General features: G+C 38.3%; 1 protein-coding gene across 4 annotated transcripts; it reads right to left on the bottom strand.

Annotated features, from left to right (window-relative positions):
• Positions 1-482: 482 nt before the first annotated feature.
• Positions 483-17,376, bottom strand: LOC105033415 (protein ENHANCED DISEASE RESISTANCE 2). 4 transcript variants are annotated; one of them, XM_010908204.4, is made up of 23 exons: positions 17,003-17,376; positions 16,081-16,155; positions 15,927-15,980; positions 15,741-15,806; positions 15,607-15,668; positions 13,644-13,684; positions 13,268-13,357; positions 13,151-13,197; positions 12,972-13,072; positions 12,234-12,329; positions 12,056-12,120; positions 11,909-11,980; positions 11,641-11,787; positions 11,250-11,524; positions 6,141-6,204; positions 5,831-6,006; positions 3,206-3,307; positions 3,067-3,117; positions 2,823-2,966; positions 2,603-2,698; positions 1,357-1,458; positions 1,135-1,236; positions 483-1,056 (listed from the first exon to the last, which is right to left on the bottom strand). In XM_010908204.4, exons 1-22 carry the CDS (start codon positions 17,171-17,173, stop codon positions 1,141-1,143), a joined length of 2,193 nt encoding a protein of 730 aa, XP_010906506.1. In that variant the 5' UTR covers positions 17,174-17,376; the 3' UTR covers positions 483-1,056; positions 1,135-1,140. The 4 variants fall into 4 exon arrangements, with proteins under 4 accessions (XP_010906506.1, XP_073105890.1, XP_073105892.1 ...); XM_073249789.1 differs by having other exon boundaries at positions 868-1,056; positions 11,861-11,980; positions 17,003-17,320; XM_073249791.1 differs by lacking the exon at positions 12,234-12,329 and having other exon boundaries at positions 868-1,056; positions 11,861-11,980; positions 17,003-17,320.
• Positions 17,377-26,027: the final 8,651 nt, after the last annotated feature.

The following is a 26,027-nucleotide window of genomic DNA, read 5'->3' as shown; positions in this document are numbered from 1 at the left end:
TTCTTTTTTTCTTTTTTTTTTTTTTTGAAAAAAAGATCGCTTTTGTGCCCAGCTTCTTAGACAAATAACTAACCTGGATACCCAAACACTCAAGGATACCATTTTGACCCCCTTTTTAGCAGTAGCCATATATGGGAAAATTCCCTTGATGTATCATACCTCCATCCAAACACAACCCAATCATGGCCGCAATAATTTTAACACAAATGTCAAACTGCGTAAAAATTGCAAGGGCTAAAGATAACCTTTTATCATAATTCCACATCAATTAATTAAAAAAAATGCCATATGAATTTATTAGCCTAGGCTAGTCCTCTTCTCAACAGCCTAAGCATTTGAAGTATAAGTCCATGACAAATGACATCAGAGCCTGTTATGTGCCACAACATTTTATAATTCATGTTGATCTCTCATTAAATGATATCAGGATCGAAAAGGACACGGCAAGGTCAAGACCCAAACTGTGGGCAACACTCCGAGCAGGAATCAACCGTAACAAGAATGTTAGGAGATTGGATGGAACAGATTGTCACAATCCATATTAACTTATAAAAGAGGCGCCAGTCCTCATAAGATTCTAAACTTTTGAACCGAGTCCGTGACACTTACCACCCCGGAATCCTGCACTAAATCCCTGGTTTAACATGACTGCTGTGCATGGCCATAACAGCCCTCATTAGCGCACTGGCTGATGTTGGCTGGCGTCAACTGTTTCATGAGTTCAGCACACGCCCACTTTATCTCCCAATTACCCTAGGAGTCCGACCTGCAAATCATTTTGCATCTCTGGCAGGCCAATGTGAGCCTGCTATCATTTGCTGCTTGGCAATTGCTTGTTTGACGATCGGCATGGTACTACTCAGGAGATGGCCTACTGACTGTGCCAATAGATTAAAGATAATCCAATCCACTCAGAAGGTAGTATATTTACAATAACAGTGCTGCACTTTCTGTGTAGTGCTGGGACTTAAGAAGATGATTTGTATTGTTTCCCATTTGGAATTTTGCTAAAATGCCATTTGGAAATTTGACAAAATGAAAGAATTGGTGGATAATCTGCAGCAAAAGAATAGGTCAAACGTGCATCCCAGGCATTTAAAAGCCCACACCGGGAAACTATGGCAAGCAACTCACCTTATTCTACCATTGTGATATTGAGACTGCCCTAGAGGCATCAAGATGGTTCAATCGACAGGTTCCAAGAAGGAATTCTGGAAGCTCTTCTTCTGTATTTCCCTGGATGGAGTTCAGCTCTATTAAACAGGTTTTGATTTGTATTCAGCATACAAATTGAGCACAATCATGTCATTTAAGTGAAAGCTAACCCTGCAAATAAAGTATCACCTGTCGGCTTACCTGTATTAGAAAAGCCATTTCTATCACCAGATTATTCAGGTAACCAAGGACAAGGCTGACAACACCCCTAGCAACAGTTGATGATCCAATATCTATGCCAAGCTGAAAATTCAAAGTTATAACAGTCAAGAGGTATATATCAGTTAAATTTTTGTTGTTAATGATATATGAAAAGGTCAGCAAACATATCGTGCAAGGGGGTAAATAATTCTTATTGCTAATGATGCATGAAAAGGTCCATCAAACAAATCATGCATGAGGGTCATCATCCAGAACATCTGACTCATCAGGTGGATCATCCTTATTTTGTTAACAAGATATGCTTTCTTGTCCAACATGGGTGCAGGAAATACTATTTGAAGTACAAATTTATCTTTTCATATGGGAAGTAGGGATTAGAATAATATTGTAATAATTGGGTAAATTAGAATAAATATAGTTTAATATAAAAAGTCATGTATCTGAAATTGAGGTCCACAAACTTAGAAGAGTTAAAAAATGACAGCAAGAAATGGAAGTAAAGAGAAACTGCAAGGATTGTGGAAAGTGAAGAAAGTGAAAAGGCGCAGGAATAGCCCACTGCTACTGCTGCTTTATTTTTTCCAACCCACAAAGTGCCTCAGAAAGAAAGAATGCACCGAAAGAAGAGGGCTGCTGTTAGATATCAAAACACAAACAGGTGGTCTTGAGCTGGCAAGCTATATGCGCACAATGTAGCAATATGGAAGCTGCCATTACTTGGTGCAATGGTAAATGCTGGGCTGACAGGTGCAATGGCATGGATTCGAGTCCCGTGGAAGCCATCTTGTGCAAAAAAGTGCCAAAGGCTAGGTCTATGCGTAGTTTGCCCCTCGAAAGACCCTGGATTGCCGGGACTATAACCAGGTAATGATCTTTTTTGTAGCAGCATGGGGATTTCCTGAGCTTGTATGAGTTCAAAATAACCAAATTCCATTCTGAAAATTGCTGCTCTATTCCAGGTTTGCAGCCAATATTTGTACTTATCAGGCCTCATCGATATCATTTTAGAAAAGAAAGCTTTAACCTACTATCAAACGCAACCATGTCCCATCATACAGACCACAAGTATGTAACCCTAATTGTGCATTTATCTCATGCAGAATTGCCAGAGCTATTATTTTAACCACATTTCTATCATTCCAACAGCAAAGACAAGCCAGATGTGGACAAATTCCATTCACTTTCTTCAATGAATAGATGTTATTGTCAAGAATATCTGGTTTACCTCCAAATAGTTTCCACCATGAAAATAATTTATTTCTAATGCTTGACCCACCAAGCATGCTTTCTTGCCCACACTTTGCTTCACTATCCATGATCCCTACAAGAGTACCAAATAAGAAACACCAAACGCAAGAAAAGTACAGTAAAAGTAATGTGTATATTGAGACCTGTGCAAGCGACTGGTCTAGCAATTAATGAAAATGCATGCAACATGTGCTTACCTTAGAAATATATGGGATGAGCTTAAACCTTGAATTCCTATAAGCATCATCTTCTCTGATAAAGCTTTCTAGTAGAGGAACATCTTCCACTGGGGTATCCATCATATAATATAAAGCAAGACTATATGTGGTTGAACCTGGTACCTAATTCCAGAATAGGGATAAGAAACTGTGAATTGATGTTTATTAGAGAAACTAGGTGTATCTCTGAGTTATAGCAATGATTGATTGGATACTCATTCACCTGTATGTTCACAATGAAGAAGAACTCCCTGCCACCTTGTGCAGCATATTTCTGTAACATAAGAAATTCCTCTTGTTATAAAAATAAGAGGAAGCAACAATTTTCTTTCAGGGTATCTGTAGTTGCTTCATACATATACCTGAACAATGCCTCCAGCACGACCACCAAGATCATCTTCACGCTTACTGGATTTTAGCCAATCGGCAGCTACCATTTGCATCAAAGTACCATTGGCTTTAATCTGTGCAAAGAAGGAATCACATAACCAAAAAAGACAAAAAGGAAGGGCTTTTGCATAAGAAAGATTAAACAAGTTCATGCAAACACATGCAGACACACGTATATGCATACATAGTAATTGTAAAGAAGAATTTACATCAGCTAATAGTAATTAGCTTTTACAGTCATCAGAGAGGGACAAGAGCTGTCCTCAGTTATAAGATAACAACAACTAAATCCATTAAATCCCTATACTGCTGCACTTCAATTTTCATCGAGAACATACATAAAGTCATAGACATACAAACAATTGAATGCGTGTTCATAAGTCCAAATATACTATCACAGTGCGCGTTGATGCATGGATGCCCACTTTCTGATGGAGATCATAGAGCCTTCAAGACTTGCCAAAGGCGCTGGCAAGGAATCACAAGCCTCTGGATGGGAGACAGGTAGCTTCTGGTTGTCATTTAAGTCTTTACTTATCATGGTTAGCATCTTGTGTGGGCATTTGTGAGGGTCTACACTTGTTTTAAATTTTATAGGGGCTTTTATGTAAAAAATTTTGTAAGGAGGGGATTTCTAGCAATGTTGCCACTTAAATCTATATATAGTGGCTACCTCCTAGAGTTTGTTTTAATGATGATATGTATGCTAAAATAAAAGTTATGTTTCTTTCTCTTTTTCTTCCCAAGTTTCAATGTAGCCAGGGTGTGAGACTTCTGCCAAAAGAGGCCAGTAGCTATTTTTCCCCCCTCTTCTTTTTGTTGTCATCTACTTCTGCTAAAGCAACACAGGTAGCTGCTCCCCTTCCACTGTTCATCCACCAGCCATCTTTTCAAGGCTATAAGCAGCCTGTCAGAGCCTAGTTATAGATTAGATCAAGTCTGCTGTTACAGCAAATCCTGTTCTGCTACTGCAGCAACCACTAACAAACCTCCATCATGACTGTTTTTTGAACCCTGCAAACTCTGATCCCTACAGGCTTGAACAGCCCCTGCTGCTCAGATCCCTAGAGTTGCAGAAACAAATCTGCTATTACCCATCTTAGTTTATTTTCTTCATTGAATCTAGACCTGCAAACTGTTAGCAAGACCCATTTTTACGATGCCCTACAAAAGCTGGCTGTTCAGCTGGGATTCAAAACCTAAACCCACCTCCCGTCATCATTCCATCAAGCCTATTGGTGCTCCTACAGCTTGAAGGACATTAAGGCTGATCATTGAGAATTTTGCATAAGCTTTTTGGACCTGCTGGATTGGTGTGCAGATGCAAAAATTGCAGCCAAAGAATCTTGAGGGAATTGAATGCACCCGGGCATGGTAATCATCTTGAACCCTTGAAAACTGGTTGAATGATGTATAGCTTGTAGCTTGATTTGCAAGAGATGGGATCTGATTTGATCTCAGCAGATTGCCATATCATTGTTCCTTAATTTTGCATTACTCTAGGATTAGCTTAGTAGATTACTATTTTCAACTTTATTCTTATTTTTGTTTTGTTTAAGTTGCTTCCATCTCATATTAAATTAAGCTGGTTGTCTAGGTTCAGCTTTTTTTTTTTAGTTCAGCATTCAAATTTAATTCCATTGATTGCTTGTCCACATTGTCCTTATATTAGTAAGCATATAGAGTTCCATCTAAGGCTGTCCTGCATCACTTTCATTGGCACAAGCAAGAGATTACAAAGATATCTAACTGTTGCTGAACCCAATTACACAGTAATGGAATATGTGGCTGATAAGCTGAAATATGGACAAAAAGACCTTCATGGACTTCCTGCATAAGAAGATACTTATCATGGTAATATTAGAACAAAGCTCAATATATAGACAAACTTTCAAAGAAACCTATCCCATGGTTGACATGGATTATGATTGGTAAGCATGACAACTTCTGGAAATCCAAACAGGATGACATGGGTGTAGTAACATCCACAACTGTATTAAGTGAAGTCAACATCCTCAATTAAGAAAGGGGTTAACACCAATATTATAATCACCTGGGACATCAGTTACCTGGCTTAAATGAATAATTTCGCAGGAAACTTAAAATAATCCTTTCCGACAACAATAAGCTTGCATTTGGATGGTTTATCTATAACACCGTCTTTCCTTAACAACATATATTGATATGAACACTCAGTAATGGGACTCAGATGCCATAGCAAACTGAAATTTGCATGTATGGTCATTCTTGTCACTTATTGTCATTATTTCCTAAAGGATGGCAGAAAATTGCATGCACAAAGCACCCAGAAAATAAATCTCTATTACCACTCACAAAAGTGGGTTTTTGGGGGATGTTTTAAGGGTTTTGCCGGTGGGAAAAAAAAAAAGTAACAACATTTCACCAGAGATAAAGCTGCCAATGCCCTTCGAGTGTCATTTTTATTAGCAACAACAACCTACTTACACCTAACTTCTTGGTATTTATGGTACTACAGCTACAGCCTCATTACTTTCACAAAACAATAACAAGGATATTCCCTTCTTCTAAGATAGGACGTTGACTAAGGTAGCGGTATATAAATTAGAAAATAATACCTTTTGACGGTCTTGTAAGTAAGTTTTGCTACGAATCAAAAATGTTGAAGGATCTGCAGAAGCCCAACTACAAGCAATAGTAAAGCTCGAGTCCTTTTGAAGTGTGGCTCCATAGCAACATGGCATTGAATCTTCCATTGAGGCTTCCTGTAGATCCACGTAACCTTTCTTCTGAACTGCATAAAACAGTAGCAACACACAATCAGACAAATATGGCGGCATCCAAGAATGCTATCATTGGGACTGAATACATTTTGCACCATTTTATTTTTTTTTAAAAAAAATCAAAAAGAAACTTTCTCATACCAACCTGCAAGATCATGCAATCTTCTCACGAATACTGCAGCGGTTGACAGCTTAGGCTGTCGCTGGTCCTGCCCAATCAATGCAACAAAGAGATAGGAAAGTGGCCTAAATTCGACTTTCAATGAAGGAAAACTATATGTATGAGTACCATTTAACGCTAGCACAAGCATATGCTTGAAAGAGAGTTTAATGAAAACTTAATCATCTGCTTGTTTCACTGTAAGTCTTAATCTTTTTAAAGCTACTCTTGGAAACATTGTACTGTTGACAGGAGAAATGAAATGAACAGCAGAGTAAGTTGGATACCGATACGGTATCATAACAATCTTTTATGCCAGCCTGTTTACACAGACAACAAAAGCCAGGAACCATCTAATTCAAGGTATAAACCAATTTACCCAAATGCAACATATGACTGGGAGAGTTGGATGCAATCTATTCATCGATTGATACGGATGGGCGTATAAAGACATCCTATGTACAATCTCACCATTTACAACATTTGACTTTTGCAACCGAAGTAGATTGCTGATTCCATGAAAACTTTGGAAAAGATATATTTCCAAACAGAAGAGCTGAAGAGAAGTGAAACGATAGTTAATAGAGGACAAAGTGAAAGCTTGAACCTCTGTTTTAGTGAGATGACTATGGTAATAACAATAGTCTACCAACTGCAGTCCTTCTGCCCCTTGGGTATCTTTTTTAAGTATGTAACACTTTTGTTAATATATATTCTAAGCCACCAGGCCTTTCTTCCCATTTCCTTTCATCCATGTGTTTGTCTTGCTAGCTTCTACATCTCCTCTGGATCATATATGAAGCTAATTAAGTCCATTTAGTAATTAATTGATTTTGACATTCACTTCCTTTGCTCTTTATTCCACCGAGTTTGAAAGTTTTGAGGCTGAATTTCTTTTTGAAGGGTCTTTTGGTTCTACTACTTACACTACATTAATTGGATCCCTTAGACATGTTCAATCTTAAATCAATAAGAAGATCCTTACTTTTAAAAGGTTAAATTCTACCAAGTTTTTTGTTTTCAATACTCATCATTGTAACCATAAGATTTGGACTACCAAATTAACCATTTTCTTTCAATAAAAATTTATCAGGTCATCCTTTAACAACTATATCAGAAGCAGGAAGCTCTCCTCCTCAACATTCCAAAGTATGTGACTGTAATACCCTGGACCCAACTGGCTTGAACCCAAACCCGAGCCAACTCAAACCCTCTTCCTCTTGAGCAAACCACCACCATCCGCCTCCCACTAAGCTCTCTTCTTCACCCGAGCATCACCACCACCATCTGCCTCCCACTCTACCACCATCTTCCAGCCATTCCACCACCCTCCTCCCTTTCTATCTCTCCCACTCTCTTCTCTCTCTCTCTATCTGTCTCTCTCTCTCTCTCTTCCTCACCCCATCTCCTCTTCTCTTTCCCCTCCAAATCTGCCCCCCTCTTTCCCCTTTATCCCATTTTCTACCATTTCTCACCTATTTGGCAAGACCTCTATCCTCTTTCTCGCCCTCTCTATTGTAGTTTTTATTTCCCTCAATCCAACCCTAATGTATGCTTCCTTGTGTCGATAGAGGTGATAGACCTATTGAACGAGAGATCGAACTCCAGGCCCAAGGCATGATTAAGGAAAACCCTAACCCAATTGCCATTAGTTTGATCATGCCCTCAGCTACCTCTGACAAGTTTTTGGTGACACAACCCATACATCTGAAATCCTCATGTTCCAGGAATTCCAAAAAGACCCATATTGTAATCTTTGGGTATATATTTTGATAATTTTGAACGATGCTATAGGAAAAACCTAGGCCTAAAGTCGATGGTGTCTGTCAGACTTGCTTGATTTGACAAAGGTAAATATAATTTATTTCTAAAATATTTTAATTAAGTTTCACGATTTTTGAAATTTTACCTTGTAAATTATCAATTTTGTATCTTGCATGAAATCTTGGGGTTTATTTTTACTGAATTATGTGGGTTATCACAAGGTGCTTATGGCTATTCTAGGGCTCTACTTTGATGTCTAGGTTGTTAGTGATTTCTAGTGTTAGAGAGGATTTGTGGTTGAGCGGAGAGACTCTTTGTTGGACTAAATGTGTTTTGCAAGCAACCTTCTACCCAACTAGAGTTGCAACTCCATATTTTGTAAAACATGTTTATGCTAATCATTATAAAAAATATTTGAAATAGAATCATTGTTGAATGTTTGTGGCTCTTTATCCTCTAAAAAGTTCTACCATGTTTTCTCATAAAATACCCATGTTAGATAATTGGTAATGTGTTTCATGAATTCCAGAACTATTGGTATATCCTTTTTTTTTTTTTTTGAGAATTAGTTGCATTAGTTTTCATTGAAATATATTTATGTCAATTATTTTGCAAAAATACCATAAGGATTGTGGATTATAAATTAAGAAACAACTTCTTCGGATAAATGCACGTAATTCTACGTAATACTAGAGTTTCGGAACATGCCGATCTGTATCACACCAGGCCTATATGAAGTCGATACAAAGAACTAGTTGGCATAGGACATGTGCCACAGCTAGCAAATATCCATGCCGATGTTCTCTTCTTAGCACATATCATGTTCAATAAAATAGGGTAGTATAATAGCTAGCTATTAGCATGGAAACTGAAAATCAAATTTCAATTTTTGGCTCTTGATGTTGTGCTATGTGAATGTAATTTGGATCAAGCAAGCAAAGATTCGTGACATTGGAACTCTTGGGCTTCTTTGAAAAGTAATTTTTTTTCTAAATAATAGATTGCTGAGTGTTCTAAGAAAACACTTGAAATGTTAAGTGTCTTTTCTTGGAACATTTGAAACCATGTACTTTTGGATGTGGTTGTAATTCCTCTTAAAACCATGCAGGTTGCGTGAAGTTCTAGATTTGGTAAATCCCTTAGCCATGTTTGTGAATTGAAAAATGAAATGAAACTAAATTTGCAAATATTTGAAATTTTATATTTACTTTGGTATCTCAGCCTACCTATTTTTTGGATCTTACCAATGCAGGTCATATACATAAGCACTTTGATTGTTCTGGAACTTGCATCATTTTGGACCTACTCTGCGGCTAAATGGGTTCACTAAGCTTAATTTGCAAGGGTTACATGTGATATACCAGACCTACTATGAAGAACCATACGGACGCATGTTTAGTTCCACATCGGCTATGCACTGATTAAATTTTGGGTACTTATATAGGACTAAGGAATCTAAATAATACCTTTCGATAGTCTTTTTGGATAAGATCCTAGATTATTACAAATAGTATCAAAATAGACCCGGCTAATGACCTATGTGGACCAGGAGATACTGCAGTACGAATCCATTGGGGCTGACCATAAGCTAATTGTGGTGCTTGTAATTAGATTTGAATGGATTTGGATGGATTTGGATCCTTAGTTTGACGAGGATGCCAAGACCTAAATAGAAAAAGTATGTAAGGATCCATACAGGCATATTTAATCCTTCATCGACTATGCACCAAGTAAATCTTGGATGCTAATATAGGACCAAGGAATCCAAATAATACCTTACAGCTACTCATTTTAGGTGAGATTCTGGGTTGTTACACCTACACTGCAGGGGTTAAATACAATTCATTGGACCTATTCTACAGGGTTAAATTTAGTACTTTGCATCCTATCACAGGGATAATGTGGCCTTAGCCATGTTGACTGATGAGTTGAAATTGTTGTTGAATGACTTATAAATTGTTCACTAGAATTATATGTGAAATTATTATAAACTGCTCATTGGAATCATATGTGGAATATTGATTTTAGAATTATATAAAATACTAATTGTAAAAAATTATATCATTGCCAACAGAATTATTTTGTTTTCCACACCCATAATTTGTTGAAAGCTTTCTTTTGTTGTACTTGATCCCTCCGATCATGGTTTTTTGTTACTAGATTTAACCTCACCATCTCTCTCTTTTTTGAGCCCAAGGCTTAGGAGGTGGTAGTTAGAGCTTGGGATGTGAACTTAAAGAAAGGCCCTGTACCTAATGTGGACCCTGTTGGTGCACCTAACCAACCTCTACCCACATGGCAATACCAAAAAAGATTTGCATTGAACCAATCTACATGTAAAATGTCATCCAGGTCAGGTCGGGTGAATACTAACCTAACATCAATATTTAGCGGACCGGCTTACATCTACATTCAGTTGGCATCAGATTTTTACCGACCTCCCACAAGCCATAATAAAATTTCTGAAGCTTATTATTCTCTACAAGAGTCGGCCCACAATCTCTTTACAACTGGCCAATCTATTATAACCAATGGCTAACAAACTAAGGTAGTTATTCAAAACCGCCTAACAAACAAAATCCTCCAAATCAAGTGGTTATCAATAGTCTAACAAACTCCTCTACATAAAGAGGTGAAGGAGACTCTCCAGAGGTAAGTCAGAATTAGACTTTGAGAGCGGAGACTCTGCCAAAACTCCACTTCTCTAATTCCTCCACTGAAAGAAATTTGAGCTTTTCCATTCTTTTTATCCCACTCAAGTCTTCTTGCTCTCTACTTCTTCTTTCTTTCACTATTTGTTCTCGATCTCTAACTAACTTAATCATCGAAGGATCCTAAATCGGAGGATCACCTCTTCGGTTCGTGGACTTCTTTGCGAGTTACCGGCGAAACTCATCATATTCGATCCATCACCAAACTCCAACTCAGTACTGAACCGACCTATTCAATTCAGCTCAGAGCGTCGCAGCAACAAACCCAACTTTGTTGTTCTAGATTTTGATTGTAGAAACCTTCTATTATATGCATCATATCATAAGACTCATCAAACCTTGGAGTATTTTGTGGATTTGTTAATTGTGGTTGTTTTAGATGGCATATGGCCATATCGAGTTTTTAGAGATAGAATTAGTTTATGACTATTGTTTGACAGATTGCCACCTTGCATGCTTGTGGGACCAAGCCCTACATGTGCGGCAGGTTGCCACATCGTTTGGCTCATGCTGCCAGGTCGGGGGATGGATTATGTGCCTATGGAATTTTGACCGGGAGAAAGACTTATCCCTCTGAAAATTACTGAACATATTCTGAAGCTAATGGCAGAAAAGTTACCTGAGGTTGCATGCCTGCATCTGAAGGCCACATGGCCTCTGTTTGTTCATATTCTGATTCATCCAAAACATCAAAAAATTCATCAGCTGCATCGTTCAATTGGAGGAATGAACCACCTGTTTTTGCAGGTTTGGCAGAAGAATTTTCTGATCCTTCTATAAATTCCTCACTCTTACTATTTTCACCAGGCAATTGCACTTCCGGTTCCATGTCACCTGATGAAAAATCAGTGTGTGAATAGTTCCCCAGTTTTACTCGAAACAATTCTCTTAGCGCTGCAAAAAGTCAAGTTGAAGTGCATACATCAGCTGTATGGTCAAGAAATTGTTTGTCAAATGATAGAACAAGCAATGAAAAAACAGGAGGTCATATTCTCAAGGGTATGTGTTACCTGCAACCCTTCCCAGCATCCGGATTGTTATGTATATTGCAGAAGAGGCAAATAAATAAGATTTCCAGAATTTCCAATCAATGGCAAGCATGTGCTTAACAACTGAAACATTTCCTTGGTTTGCAGGAGATATTACATATCCTCCACCTACAACAAACAGTGCATGAATTGAATTATTATGCAGTTATCTTACATCTGTGAGATGAGTTAGCAAGCATACTGCAGCATGATCTAGGCAATTCCATTCCGAATACTAAGCATACATTACTTTTAAGGCAGGCACGAATATAGCCTCTCTCAGGTCGACAATTTTGATGGAACACAGAGTGGTACAGTATTACTGCAATGAGTGAGTACATTAGCTCATGATAAAGCCAAATAACCCAACAGAAAGGACAAAATTTACAGGCATTACCATACGTTCCATCATCTTCCCTTCTCCAATAACGCCTCAACAATAAATCTCTCCGTTTCATTCCCCTACAAGCAAAATTTAATGCCATTAAGATCTAGTAAGAAGTTAGACAAATTAACAGACATGTTTTATTGAAGATGTTAGTAAATTAAAAAGCTTTATAAGTCTGGAGTCTGACCAAGGCAACCAATCACTATGCAATTTCTTGTGAATAATATCAGTATGACCATCCAGATGTTCAATCACACTGCCATGAGCAAAACAGAAGTCCCATCTGCAAGAAAGTTTATCTTAACCAATAACCAAAGCGACCAGGGTACTCCTTTTTTCTTCCTTTTTTTTTTTTGAGTAGAAGGATACTCCAATTTAATAGTAAGAGCAACATATCTTACTAAATTCTACATGTACATTATGATTGAGATAGTATAGGCATGTACAATGAAGATTTAGGAGGCCACAGTAAGGTGGGGCATGCTAATCTGTGATAAAGGGAAAAAGGGGGTAAGACCTAAGATAACATAGAAGGAAGTTGTGCAATAGAATATAGAAAAACTTTAGAACACTGAATAGGAACCATTGGAGAATAAGGATCCATAAAGCCAATCCCAAGAGGTCAGGGCATTGCTGGATGGTTATGGTCAAAGTTTTCGTTTGATAGTTGCTACTATAAAATTCATTTCTTGTATTATTTCACTGTCATCCTATTTCTACTGAGATGTCTTTTAGATGTATTTCTGATGATAAAAATTGATGTCACGGAATTCCATTTAGAAGTTTAGATTGTGGCAATGAAGCATTGATAGATGGGTCCCTTTTTTTTAATGTACGAAGCACATGTAAATCTAAATGCCATGTGGCTTTTAAACAAGATGACATCAGTTGAAAGCTTTAAACAAAACACCAGAAATAGTCTTACTCTGATCTCGATGGGCCAAGAGACATAACTGTCCGGAAAATGGCCTCAGGAGTTGCATCAACCACACCTACTGCCATTATAGCTGGATGGTCATCCCAGCACTGAGGAAAGGAGCATATTCAATATAGCAATTCAGAAAAATGATGAACTGACTGTCTATTGATCAAATTTATGGATACCTTCCGATGTAAATCACCATCCTTTGCTTCTTTAAATAGCCGTAAGCCTACATGAAGTGGAACAATTAATTGTGGAAGGCTAGGTGGAGTAAAATATGAGAAACAAGAAATAATTACCATTTTTGCAGCCAAATATCGTCCATGGAGAAGGTGCGATAACATCAGATGTCATTGGATCTGTGTGTAAGGATGAAAAAACAGTCCAATCTAGCAAAAGATAACATGTAAATGTTTCATTCGACCGGCAACATCACTCAGAATGATGAGAATTATCAGGATATCAAATAACCAAATAGAGGGCTAAAATGTCGATGTCTTGTATTTGACATTTTTGCAAAGATGGATATACATTATTAACAACAAGAAATAGGAATTTAAAACAGAAGGATTAAGATACTACTATTTCTATATGAACAATCATGTGCAAAACTTTGAAAAAAAAAAATAAAAGCAGAAACCACTCTGAATAGAATGCAAAATACATCATGCTTACCTACAGAGTGCATACGACTCGTTCTCTTGCTCTGGCTCAACCTATCGAATCAATACACAGAAAAATGAGAAGCACAACAAGTCATATGCTGTAGCAGAATTTTTTTAAAATATTGATATAAAGGATCAAATACAGTAACAACCAACTTGTGATCAACACCAATGAACTATGTCTTCAGAAGTCATAATGCTCCTCAAGTAGTAGCACAACATTGATAAAAATACTGCAGATAGGTGGTGATGCCAAGCTAAGATCATGTTCTTTGCAAATTGAGAATCTCATCTTGGCTGAGATATTTGTTCTTATTGGTACTAGGCACTCACCAATACAATATTATTAAACTATGGGCCCTTATTAACCAGACAGTTGTAAACCAACAAATTGCGAGATATTAGTTATTATGATATCAAATACTGGCTGACGTATCTTATTTTTCTTGCTGCAGCAGGTTGGAAGAGCAGCAGCAGCAAGGCAGAGGGACAATGGTGGCAGGGCGGGTGGACAGGGAGGAAGGGTTGTTACAGCAGATCGGGAGGAAGAGAAGGAGGTGATAGGTTATTTCATTCATTATTTCCAGAATCTTAGTATCTACGCTGAGATTTTCTAAACAATTAGGCTAGACATATTAAATATTTTCCAACTTCACATCTTTACCAACATCAAATAATATCTTGGTTCATTTTAGTACCAATCGCTCATTGATATAGCTGAGATATTGGCATTTAAAAATCTTGCTGAAAATCTACCCATGCCAAAATCAGGAGATGGTGTGGAAGTGGATGTGGGTGCAGGTGCAGGAAAGTGGATATTTTAGAGATACTTTTAGTAAAGAAGTGCTTAGGAAGTGGGTGCGGGTTTTTGATTCTAAGAAGACTCTGAACCCAGTGCATTACCCTCCATAATGGTAAGTTAATTGAGGCCATATTGCTATTACCCTTAGCATAAGTTACAGCCTAAGAGAATTATATAAAAGCATTGTTTTCTATCATAACCTACAAATAATTGTATAACCATGTTAAGAACAAAAAAGAGGGAGTATGTATAGAAGAGAGGGAGCATATACAGAAATGCTCCATCATGAACATGAGAAAATTGCATAGACAAACAAGATAGACATGCATTTCACAAATACATCAAAAAGCTGTGATGGTTCTTGGGACAATTATATGTGTCCTGAAGAAGTTTCAGTTTCTGAACTTTTTAATCTATGGATAAATCATCGAATAAAATACAATTTTGATTAAAACAAATCCAACATTTCACCAGGCCGCCATTTCCAACATATTTAATTAATTTTTGGTTTATTGCATTTACGGATAAGTGATTAACATACAAGTCAATTTGGATTAAACTGAAATCAAGATTGGGCATTTCCATATGTGGCTGCATGCATGTGTATTCCTACTTGCGTGTATGCATAGTGTATGTGCACACATCTGTGGGTTTGCGCATAAGTGCATGCACTTGTGCATCATTCAAGCAGTTCTACAGCATATTTAGTAATATTATCTAATTTATTGTTGTAACTGTGAGAAGCAGATGAAATGATTGCCCTGCAAAGCTTATTCATAGTTATCTTTAAGGTTTACTTCAATCAGAATAGCCATCTAAACCTAAATAATTCTAGATATGATCTTATAGATTTTTTTTGTTTGTAATGTGAGATAACGATCTAATAGAATTTAGATAAGTACATGTGCAGAATATCTTAACTCATCAAAGTCTCCTCTTAGATCTTAAAGGCTTTATGTGACCTATGGCTCCTACAAGAACTATAATTATGCACACTGATACAGACCACTTAATAATATACATAAGTATATTACTGTTTCCAAATTATAATACATGAAACCATCTCAAAGAAAATGCTGCCTATCTTGTGTTTGTAAGGAATAACAGAAACAAAATTAATGAATGACTGGTGAATAAGTCCTTGTAATAGAAAGGCAGGCTTATGCTTTACCTTAAAGATGGCCATCTTCTTCTGGAACAAGCCACCACATTCTCTCTTTTGATCGGGCACTCCTGTAATTGAGAAGACAATGATAATTAAATGGTTCAAATAAAACAAATGAACTTCAATGAGAGCAAGAAAACCTTTAACGCTGCTTCCATTAAGGACCGTATCCACCTAGCTGCTTCCTCTGGACTTCTAGCTCCCAACTGCAGAGTCAAAGTGTGATACTTGACCATCATATGTTACTGATATAGGGTGAGAATGAAGAAAACAGGAACAATTGCTGGAGTGGTCATTGTGACATTAAGATTGTATGTTCTGTGCACCTTGAGTTGGTCATTGTGGTTAGAAGCATTGTATAGCGTAAAAATAAATAAAACCTGCAGGATGGCACCAAAATTGAAAATTTAGTGGCACAAATAATAGTAGAAGTTAATGTCTACTAATAAATATTTCGTTATATAGTCAGGGTATTCTTACATTCCTGTGGATGCTCTCTCTCCCATTATCGGTGACGCGTATGCAGGAATCAATTAGCGCACTTCGTATAGGATCCTGACAAAAACAATGTATACATGGAAATTTTGAAGTCAGTAATTCAATTTCACCCAGATAATAGATTAGTCAGTTTCAGGCATGCAAAAAAAGCGAAGAAATCCTATTCAACGGTCGCATTAAATGCCTGTATAAAGAGGACAATAAGAAGTCACATAACCATAATATGCTCTTTCCTTGTAAAAGTAATAATGGAGGTGAGCTCCGCCCGTAAAGGAAAATCCGTGTTGTTGTAATTAAAATCACAAATCGAATCGGATATATATGAACTCATTCTTATGCGGTATCCTGATAATATATATATATATATATATATAGAAAACTTCTTGAAAGTGCCTTCCTTCCTCTCCGATCAATCAAAGAAATCATGAAGTTAATGGTTCTGCAGTGTTTAAATCAACACCATGAGTTCATTAATCCCTTATTCAACTGCCGAAGGACAAACATGAAAGAAGAAATACCATCACACAAGAATAAGGTAAGTAGATAAAAGATCGTCCAAATCTGGGGAAGTCGCCCCTTGGAACCATGTCATTTCAACTAGAATTCAGATAAAATCAAAAGTAACATGCAGATTGCGGAAAATCCATATAAGCACGTCACTTCGATCATTAAGACATGAAGGCTACTGGAAAAGAAAAAGGAGGAAAAAGGCGAACATCTTCTTGATCGCGTCAGCCCCAAACCAAGAACCCTCAATTCCCGATCGAGAGAAATCCGGAATACCTGACTCTCCTTTTTTTTTTTTTTTCCTCTTGGAACACAGAAAAACTAGCACGCCCTTGAGAACCCACCAAGAAAGATAATAAAAGAAACAGAATCAGGAGAATCGCAGGGGCAAGGAGACCTCTCTTGTCGATGTCGGGATGGTCTTGTAGCAATGGAGGGAGTTGTCTTGGAGAACGAAGTAGCGGCGTCTGGAGGACTGCAGCCCGAGGCGATTGGACCGGATGAGGTAAAGCCACCCTTCCATCCTTCCCCCTTCTACCTCCGACTGCGACTGCGAGGAACCGCCCATCTTCCTCCAAAGCCTCCTCCTCTTCCCCTCTCTCTCTCTGTCTATCTATCTCTATACCACTCCGGGAAGGGAGAAGGCGTTTCTTTCGCTCTCTCTTTCTGTAAACAAACATAGACACTAGCGTTGTTGTTATTCATTGTAGCTAGCCGGCGCTTCCAACCGGGGAAGGGTTTTCTTCATGAAGGAACGAACGGCCAAAACGGAGAGGAGCCAGCTGATGTGATGGAATGATCGACCTCAAAATAAATTATTATTATCATTCAAGGATCCACCTTCCTCCGCACGATTTCACGTGGTGGCTTAGCGAGTTGTGCAGGTGGATGATGGAATTTGGAGTGCTTTACGAGCTGTGCGGTGGGTAATCCAATGGTCGATGGGCGTGAAGGAAGGTGAATCCTTCTTTCGCCCAAAGGACACGATCACTAACCTATCATTAACTATTAATTAAGAAATGTATACGCGAAGAGCTCGGGTCAAATCTGTCGAGCAAAAAGTCAAGCGGGGCGGACAGCAGAGATGTATGGGACGGACTTCCAACTTTATCGTATTTTCAATAGTTCTCGTCTTAAAAATAAATATTAAATATTAAATATTTTTTATTAACAAAATTATTAATTATATAATTAAAAATTTAATTTTTTTTTATTCATGTTCCTTATCGATACATACTACAACATCATATGCCGCATATCAAAAAAATTAACTATCTAACAATCCAATATATATTTTTATATATATTGATATATAATTTTTAAAATATAATATTTATCGATATATAATATACGATCATATAATATATATTTAATAAATTAATTATTTATTAATTTAATATATATATTCAAAATATTAATATATAGTTTCTAAAACATCATATTCATCAATATACTATATGATCATATTATATATACTAATTAATTTTTAAATATATATTATAAGTCTTTTTAATACATATCTAACGGTGATCAAATATATACATTAAGATAAATCGATACATAGTTTCATAAATATAATTTTTATCGAAACGTAAACTCATCTATATACACTTTCACCTACTTATATAATGGGTACCAATTAATATGATGGTTTCAAATTTATATATCAATTTATTTAAAAATATACATCAGCTTACTTAATGATTAATTATATATTATGTACTTGTGAATATTATATTCTGAAAATAACATATTAATTTACCTAAATGTGTACGTTGACTTGCTAGATAATTAATTTGCTTAGTATATATTATCTAGTCATGTAGTATTTACACTAATAAAAAATATATTTTAAAAATGAGGAGAAAAAAATATCATATATTTTTTATAAAAATAATTTATTAAATTAATCTAGAATAAAAGTATCTATGAAAATCTATAAATAAAATATTAGAAAAGTCAGTAGAGTAGGTTCTATGCTTTGGACTTCTTTTTTTAGATGTTATGCTTTTTTTAATCACGACATTGACGGCTCTATTAGTAAGAAGATTTTTTTATTTTTAGATTTTTTTTAAGATGGATATTAGAGAAAACATGATAAAATTAAAAATATCCCATATTTCTTTCTCTAATATCTATCCTATATGATTTTTGTTCAAATTCTCCAATGCATACCTTGCGAACCTATTATCCAATCTAAGCACGATAGCATATATATGTGTGGAGACCCACTTGAGTGTAGCCTGGTCTAGCTTTATAAATTCTCAAGGCTACACTTGCTTTTATGTATTCTGCTATGTAGATATTAAAGTAATTTATTGGATGTCTAGTAAATTAAAGAACATCAAATTTAGACCTAACCCAAATCCATTGGTCAAAGGAGGAATCAAATATGTACTTGTTGGGAGGTATTCCTGCACCTTGCTATCTCACCATGAGATGCAAAAATTTCTTTTTTATAAAAAAAATGAAATGAACTGAAAAATTCTCTCCCTTTGTTCCCTTTAAAATTGTGATCTATGTTTACATCATGTCCATTCTATAGTCTGCCGGAAAATTTGAAAGTTTAATGATTTTAAAGACAGAAGTGCGAACGAGACAAATGACCGTTCAAATCAATTACTACGGTAAACATGTCTTCTTAATCCTCCCTTTCCTCTTATCATAAAAATCCCACTTTTCTTTATTTAGCAATAAAGAACTTATTTCCTTCTGGAGAATGACAGTGAAAATGACTTGAAAATGTTGGTTAATTTACCATGATTTAAGATCAAGTATTTTGCCAAATTGAAATGATACTGTTGAACTATGGAGATATATTAGCACAACAACTAGGTTAAAGAGCCTTTAAAAGTCACCTTGAGATGAGTCAACTAAGTAAAACAATATTTTCACCTTTTACGTTAAATTAGACTTTTTAACAAGTTAATTGGATTTCTAAGGCTGCAGATTTTGTGGCTCATATTGAACATTCAATTAGCCAGATCTTTAAACATTCAGATTCATGAATCGGCCTTTTTCACTGATTTTTTTTTTATCATTTTGAATAGACTTCCTATTAACGTACCTTTCATCTTAGGTGCTGTTTGGTAGGAGATGATATTTTACATCATTCCAATTCAAAATTGAAGAAGGATCCAATGATAAATTCAATGATAGCATTATTGCAGTGATACTATCACTGCACATATCTCAGATGACAGTACATCACCGGGTACTGGTGATGTGCTGAAATTATTTTGAGATAAAAATATTTTTAATTAATAAATTAAAAATAAAAAATAAAAATCCTCCTCATCTTTTTCTATAAATGCCTATCTACTAGATGTATTTTTTATTTCTATTGACAGATTTAGTTAAATAATATGGATACTTTTTATTTATTTATTAAACACTTATTTTATTTTTATAGGTAGATATGGTTAATTCACATAAATAGATCATGTTAAATCCTTCATACTTTTTTTTTCTCAATTTATTTTGATGTGCTAAATCATTCCTAATGGACAGCCCAAATATTGATGGTCAAAATTGGCTAAGCCTAGTCAAACCTGATTATATATAATATTATCGTAATATCATTTTAATAAGTTCATCAAAATAAATATCTATAATAATAAATAAATAAATAAATATTATTATTATTACTACTGCTATATATTTTTGTGAGGAGTTATAAATAAAGAATGTTTAATCAAATTATAAAGTAATTATTATATACTAATGTATAAGGCTATTTATGATATTTTATATATTATCACTATCACTATTTGGTGATATACCAAATATAGTGAAGTTTTATTTTCAGTGATATTCTAATGATATACCAAGTACGGTGATTACATATCACCTGAATATTTGCACATCACTTCAGTGTTCATATCATCCCAGTGATCACATCACTCCAGTAATTACATCACCGATGATATACCAAATAGCACCTTAGGGTTTTTAAGTGATTTAAGTTTAAACAAGTTAGGGAGGGTTTCATTTGAGTATATCATACGCTGGCAACCAAACTTTAGCATACCTTTCACCTTATAAGAGTTTTAAAATGATTTAAGTTTAAACATGTCGGGGAGGGTTTCATTTGAGTAGTATAATGTGACAACCATACTCTTTTGTGGTTTTCTTAATTAAATATATATTGGAGAGGTTTTAATTTGAGTAGGATACTAAGTTGCCATGATTTTCTTCTCACCTTGTCAAGAGGAAGCTAATATTATAAGCAACATAAAACATAATCTTCATCATTCTATGGATCATGCGTCATTCTCGCATTACTCTAGCACGCAAGCCAAATGGATGAAGGTAAACCCTCTAACCTGCTGTGACAAATAAACAAAGAAAAATATTGATTATAAAATTATTTTTGAGGTGAGAAAAGTTGATGGTGATTTATACCTAGAATAAAGCAATTTTGGTATCAAACAAGGGACAACTCTTTGGTGGTGTTGGTGGAATGGTCGAAAGATTTGGTTGGCATGGAATAAAAAAAAAAAATTATGGGAGATTGAAGAGTAGGTATTTATTGCTATTGTCTTTTGAGAGGCAGTTCATCGATATAGTCTTTCTTTCTATCTCGAGAAAAGCCAAATGGGCAATTTTCTTTTAAATGCTTCTCCCTCTGGAATTTTAGCCGTTCAAAATCCTCTCCTCGTGTACCTAGTAAATGCGAAGCCTTCAAAGTAGGCTAGCATGCTAATCTTGCCTCTTGCTGGTATTGAATGGACATAAAAAAAAAATGGTCGTTACAATTAATTTTGACCGGAAATATAAAATGAAAAGAGAGATATTTAGAGGCTTGGATTGAGCTCCAATCTAAAGGGAAACTTGCCAAGCTTCCGTTAAGAATGTGCGTCACGCTGTTAAGGGGTAAGAAAGAAGAGAAACACACTAAAGAAAAGAAAATTTACCAAAAAATAAAGAAAGGAAAGGAAGAGAAGATCTTGAATTTTACTCTTTCTATATTTATTTGGAAGCAACGAGGACAGAAAAGAAGAAGAAGAAACTTGATATTTGAGACTAAACAAGAAAATAACAAATCAGATATGAGGTCTTCCTTTCTTTTCTTTCTGAAATTCCATACTCTCAAGTTTTTGGAGAGTAACCCAGGGAGGAGAGGCAACCCATTTGGTTTTGTACGACATAATCACTATCTTGTTGGACTTTTTCTAATTTTTTTGATACGAAAAAAAATAGGAGAACTATACTCCCATCAAAGTACATTTAATTGCAGAATTTTAATGGAATCTAATGCATTAGTGCTGATACGATCGCACCTTATACTGAATCTTTTCAATCTACTAACAAAGATGGATTGTTTTGTCCGGTGGGTGAAAGGTTTGATTCCCTGGCAATTGGAGCATCTTGTTGGCATCGAGACATGACCAGTTGCATTTATATAATTATATGGGTATATGGGTCAAACTCGTAACCTTCGGTCCTCGTCTACACTCCTGGCATTTCTTGCTTGCTTCTTTCTCCATGTTTTTTTTTTGTTGGTTTCTTTGATGGCCAGGTCATCACCTAACCGATCATTCCAGAGCCGATAATTTCTCAACTTGGTTTAGAGAATTAAAGGAAAACGTGCCATCCGGTTATATATGTCTTGTAATTAACCGTAGAAGATACACCATGCCAACAACCAAGGTTTTGTTGCGGAGTCTATCCTTCTGCGAGATGGGTCCAAGCTTGTCTGAGACGGAGTGTGGCTGTACATGGCCTATCAGTTCTTGATAAAGGAAAAAGAAGCCTTCCCATGACCTCACCGAACTTGGTTTTTCCCCCGCGCGCCAAATATAAAGCAGCATAGGAGATAATCGAGTTACGCACCTGGACCCCGGAGCTCCTTGCTAAGCACGCTGCAGTATTGCAGGCAAGAGGTATTTTTGCTTTTTTAATTCTAAATAAAATCCAAATGAGAAATTTTTTTTTTTTTTCCCAAATATGCTCCTTTTTTCATCAAAAAAACAGAAAAAACAAACAAACATGCTCATTTACCTGGCTTCCTCAAAACCTCTCACAAGAGGTAAATAAGGGGAAAAAAAAAAAGGAAGAGAAATGCCGTCAACATAAATAAAGCTGGTTCGTGGTTTAATTTGCAGCTATCAGCTGCACTTCTTTTATATAATTTTGCTTTAGGCAGTAAGAGTTTCTTATATTCGTTCCAAAATTCAGCCGCACATCTTTGTTCATGAACAAGAAGTGAAGATGTTACGGCTAAACTAACAATGTGATGATGACGTAAACTTGCTTGGTGCTTTAAAAAGAATAGCAACACAGCGCTGACCGGTGACAGCACAAGCACCATGAGAACACAAATACCGTATGATGCGGTGCTGAGGCAGCGAATAACAAGATACCCCACCCCGTGGATCACACACACTTTTAGACATTCATGGAACGGACAGGAACTAATTAAACCTAATTAAACTGAGTATTCTTGTAGTTGCCCTACCTGCAGTCTATCAGGCTACAGGAATCGACAAACCGAGGCGGGGCATTTTATTATAATAATAATTTTATAAAAATATTTTGTTACGAATGATAAGTGTTGGGATATACCGATCGGTTCCCTCACACCGACTCACCGTCGGGCCCACCTGATCAGCATCCGACTCTGCCAACCGACGACTGCTGACACTGACCGACCGAGTATACGTCGGTCGGACAGACCTTCTCCACTCTCGACTGATCGAACTGTGGAGCCCGATATTCGACTCTCGCAACACGCCCGACTGACCATCGGAGGGTCCCTGGGTTTTCACTTGACATTCCTCAATCAGGCACCGACATACAGTCGGTCGACTCCTTCAAACACCGTACGATTGCTGGAGACTGTCCGTCCTGACAGCGGCGTGCGGCATAGCCGCCCTGGGGCATTATCCCACCTAAGGCATGGGTCAACCCTAGTGATTTGATGGCCCCACGGTGATTTGACAGTCCCACGACGATTCTGATAGTCTTCGGCGATTTGATAATTCTCCCATTGTTTGCACCATTAATGACGGCGCCATACCGCGCCCAACTATAAAACGGAGAAGGCAATAGTGCTGGTAGAGGTCCCTTCGAAACTCTTGAGCTTATTCTCTCTCTCTCGCTGAGCTCCTTGATTCTTTTCTACTGTTGCCTAGTCTCCTCTCTGACTTGACCGTCGGAGGGTCCCCGTCGGAGACACCTCCGGTCAGTGCGGACTTCTTTTGTAGGCGCTCGCTCCCGGCGACCAGACGACGAGGGGATTGGCCGCAACAGGTTTTGGCGCGCCAAGTAGAGGGGAGAACAGGGATTACGACCTCCACAGAACTTGAAACATCCTTTCGAGATGACAAGAACCAGAGCTCAGCGGTCGAGGGCCACTGGATCGGCGAGGCACTCTTTCCATCGGGAAGAGGCCTCTCCTCCACCCTCCATGGCGGAACCTAGCTCTCCGCATCCTGTGGTGACCACGAAGACGCAGATCGCGGTGATTGTGCGGCAGATGACCGTGCTGACGGACGCGGTCAAGAGCCTTTAACAACAACCAACACAGTTGCCGCACTCGCCGGTGTACACCCGATGCCCTCCAGGAGCAGCCGCCGGCGCCCGCATCGGTCTCCATCTCCTCCTCGGGAGCAGCTATTACAGCACTCCCACCGAGAGGAGGAGAGGCGGCCGCGGCTTGATACCCATCGGTCTCGACGGCCGTCTCCCTCCCAGCTGGAACGAGCAAGGAAGGAGAAGCGGCCGCGAACACCGTCCGCCTCCCTCTCAGATTCATCGGGAGACACTACCCCTGGGGTCTCTCAGCACCGACGAACCGACGACTACGAACGCAGGTTCGAGGAAATCGACCGTCGGCTTGTCCAGCTGCAGATGGACGGACAGAAGTCCTCGAACGACGTCGACTTCCAGACCGTCCAACCTCTCTCCCGACTCATCCTCGACGAGCCGATTCCTAGTCGGTTCAAGATGTCCCATGTGGAGCCCTATGACGGCTCCACCGATCCAGTTGACCACCTGGAGAGCTACAAGGCTCTCATGACGATCCAAGGGATGACCGATACCCTTCTTTGCATCGGCTTCCCCGCCACACTTCGCAAAGCTTCCAGAGCTTGGTACTCCGGCCTTTGCCCAGGAAGTATCCACTCCTTTGGACAGCTTGAGCATTCTTTTGTGGCCCACTTCAGCACCAGTCGGAAGCCGTCACGAACTTCGGACAGCCTTTTTTTCCTCAAACAGGGAGAAAATGAGACGCTCCGGCATTTCGTGATGTGATTCAACGCGGCCACGCTCGAGGTCCGGGACCTCAACGAAGACATGACCATCTCAGCCATGAAGAGGGGGCTAAAGGGGTCCCGATTTACTTACTCTTTGGACAAGACCCTCCCCCGGACATATGCCGAATTGCTAGAGCGCGCGTACAAGTACATGCGCGCGGACGAAGGAGCTTCCGATCGGTGCCTGATCGAGGCCAAGGGCCCGAAGGAGAAGCGAAGGAAGGGTCGGGCCCCTGCCGAGCCTAGCAGGCCCCCGACCGACAAATCGGTCTCACCCCAGCAACGGAGCCAGAGGTCGCCTCGACGGCGGAGTCCAAGCCGACGCGTCCCAAGTATGACTCCTATACTCCTCTTTCTACTTTTCGTGCGCAGATTTTGATGGAGATCGAAGGGGAGGAATATCTGCGATGGCCTCCGCCTTTGAAGGCAAAGGGCCTCGACCGACGAAAGTACTGTCGATTCCATCGGGGCCATGGCCACAACACCGAACAGTGCATCCAACTCAAGGATGAGATCGAGGCCCTCATACGTCGAGGGTATCTCAGTAAATTTTGGAGAAACCCACCGACTCGACCCGTCACCGACCGACGACCCCAACCGACTGAGGAAGCAACGAATAACCAGCCTACGATCGGGGTCATCAACATGATCTCCAAACGACTGGGCCCGAGGATGACTGCTGGAGGGGAGCCGATGATGAAGCTGCGCAAAGACGATGTAATTACTTTTACAGATGAAGATGTTCAGGGTATCCAAACTCCCCATGACGACGCTGTTGTTGTCTCGGCAACAATAGCAAATTATGATGTAAGAAGGATCTTTATAGATAATGAAAGTTCGACGAATGTTTTATTTTACTCGACCTTCTCCCGGATACGACTGTCGGCTGACCGGCTCAAGAGAGTCTCTACACCCCTGGTAGGTTTTGCTGGAGATGCTGTCCCGGTGGAAGGGGAAGTTACTTTACCCGTGACAGCTGGAACCGAACCACGACAAAGTACAGTCCACTTGACCTTTGCGATCGTCCAAGTGCCTTCGGCCTACAACGCCATACTTGGAAGGCCCGGACTAAATGCTCTCAGGGCAATAGTCTCGACGTATCATCTGCTGGTTCGGTTCTCGACCAAAAATGGAGTCGGAGAGATGCACGGAGATCAACAGCTC

This window comes from Elaeis guineensis, chromosome 16, assembly GCF_000442705.2.
Source record: "Elaeis guineensis isolate ETL-2024a chromosome 16, EG11, whole genome shotgun sequence".
NCBI lineage: Eukaryota > Viridiplantae > Streptophyta > Magnoliopsida > Arecales > Arecaceae > Elaeis > Elaeis guineensis.
The sequence above is the reverse complement of the archived record's forward strand: the minus strand, read 5'-3'. Positions and strand labels throughout refer to the sequence as shown.

Excerpts from the sequence above, each read along its gene's own strand:
- LOC105033415 (XM_073249789.1), bottom strand. The coding sequence starts at position 17,173 with ATGGGCGGTTCCTCGCAGTCGCAGTCGGAGGTAGAAGGGGGAAGGATG. Across the intron at positions 15,981-16,080 it reads GAGAGAGCATCCACAGGAAT|GTTTTATTTATTTTTACGCT; the intron begins GTAAGAATACCC and ends GCCATCCTGCAG. Across the intron at positions 2,967-3,066 it reads TCTTCATTGTGAACATACAG|GTACCAGGTTCAACCACATA; the intron begins GTGAATGAGTAT and ends TTCTGGAATTAG.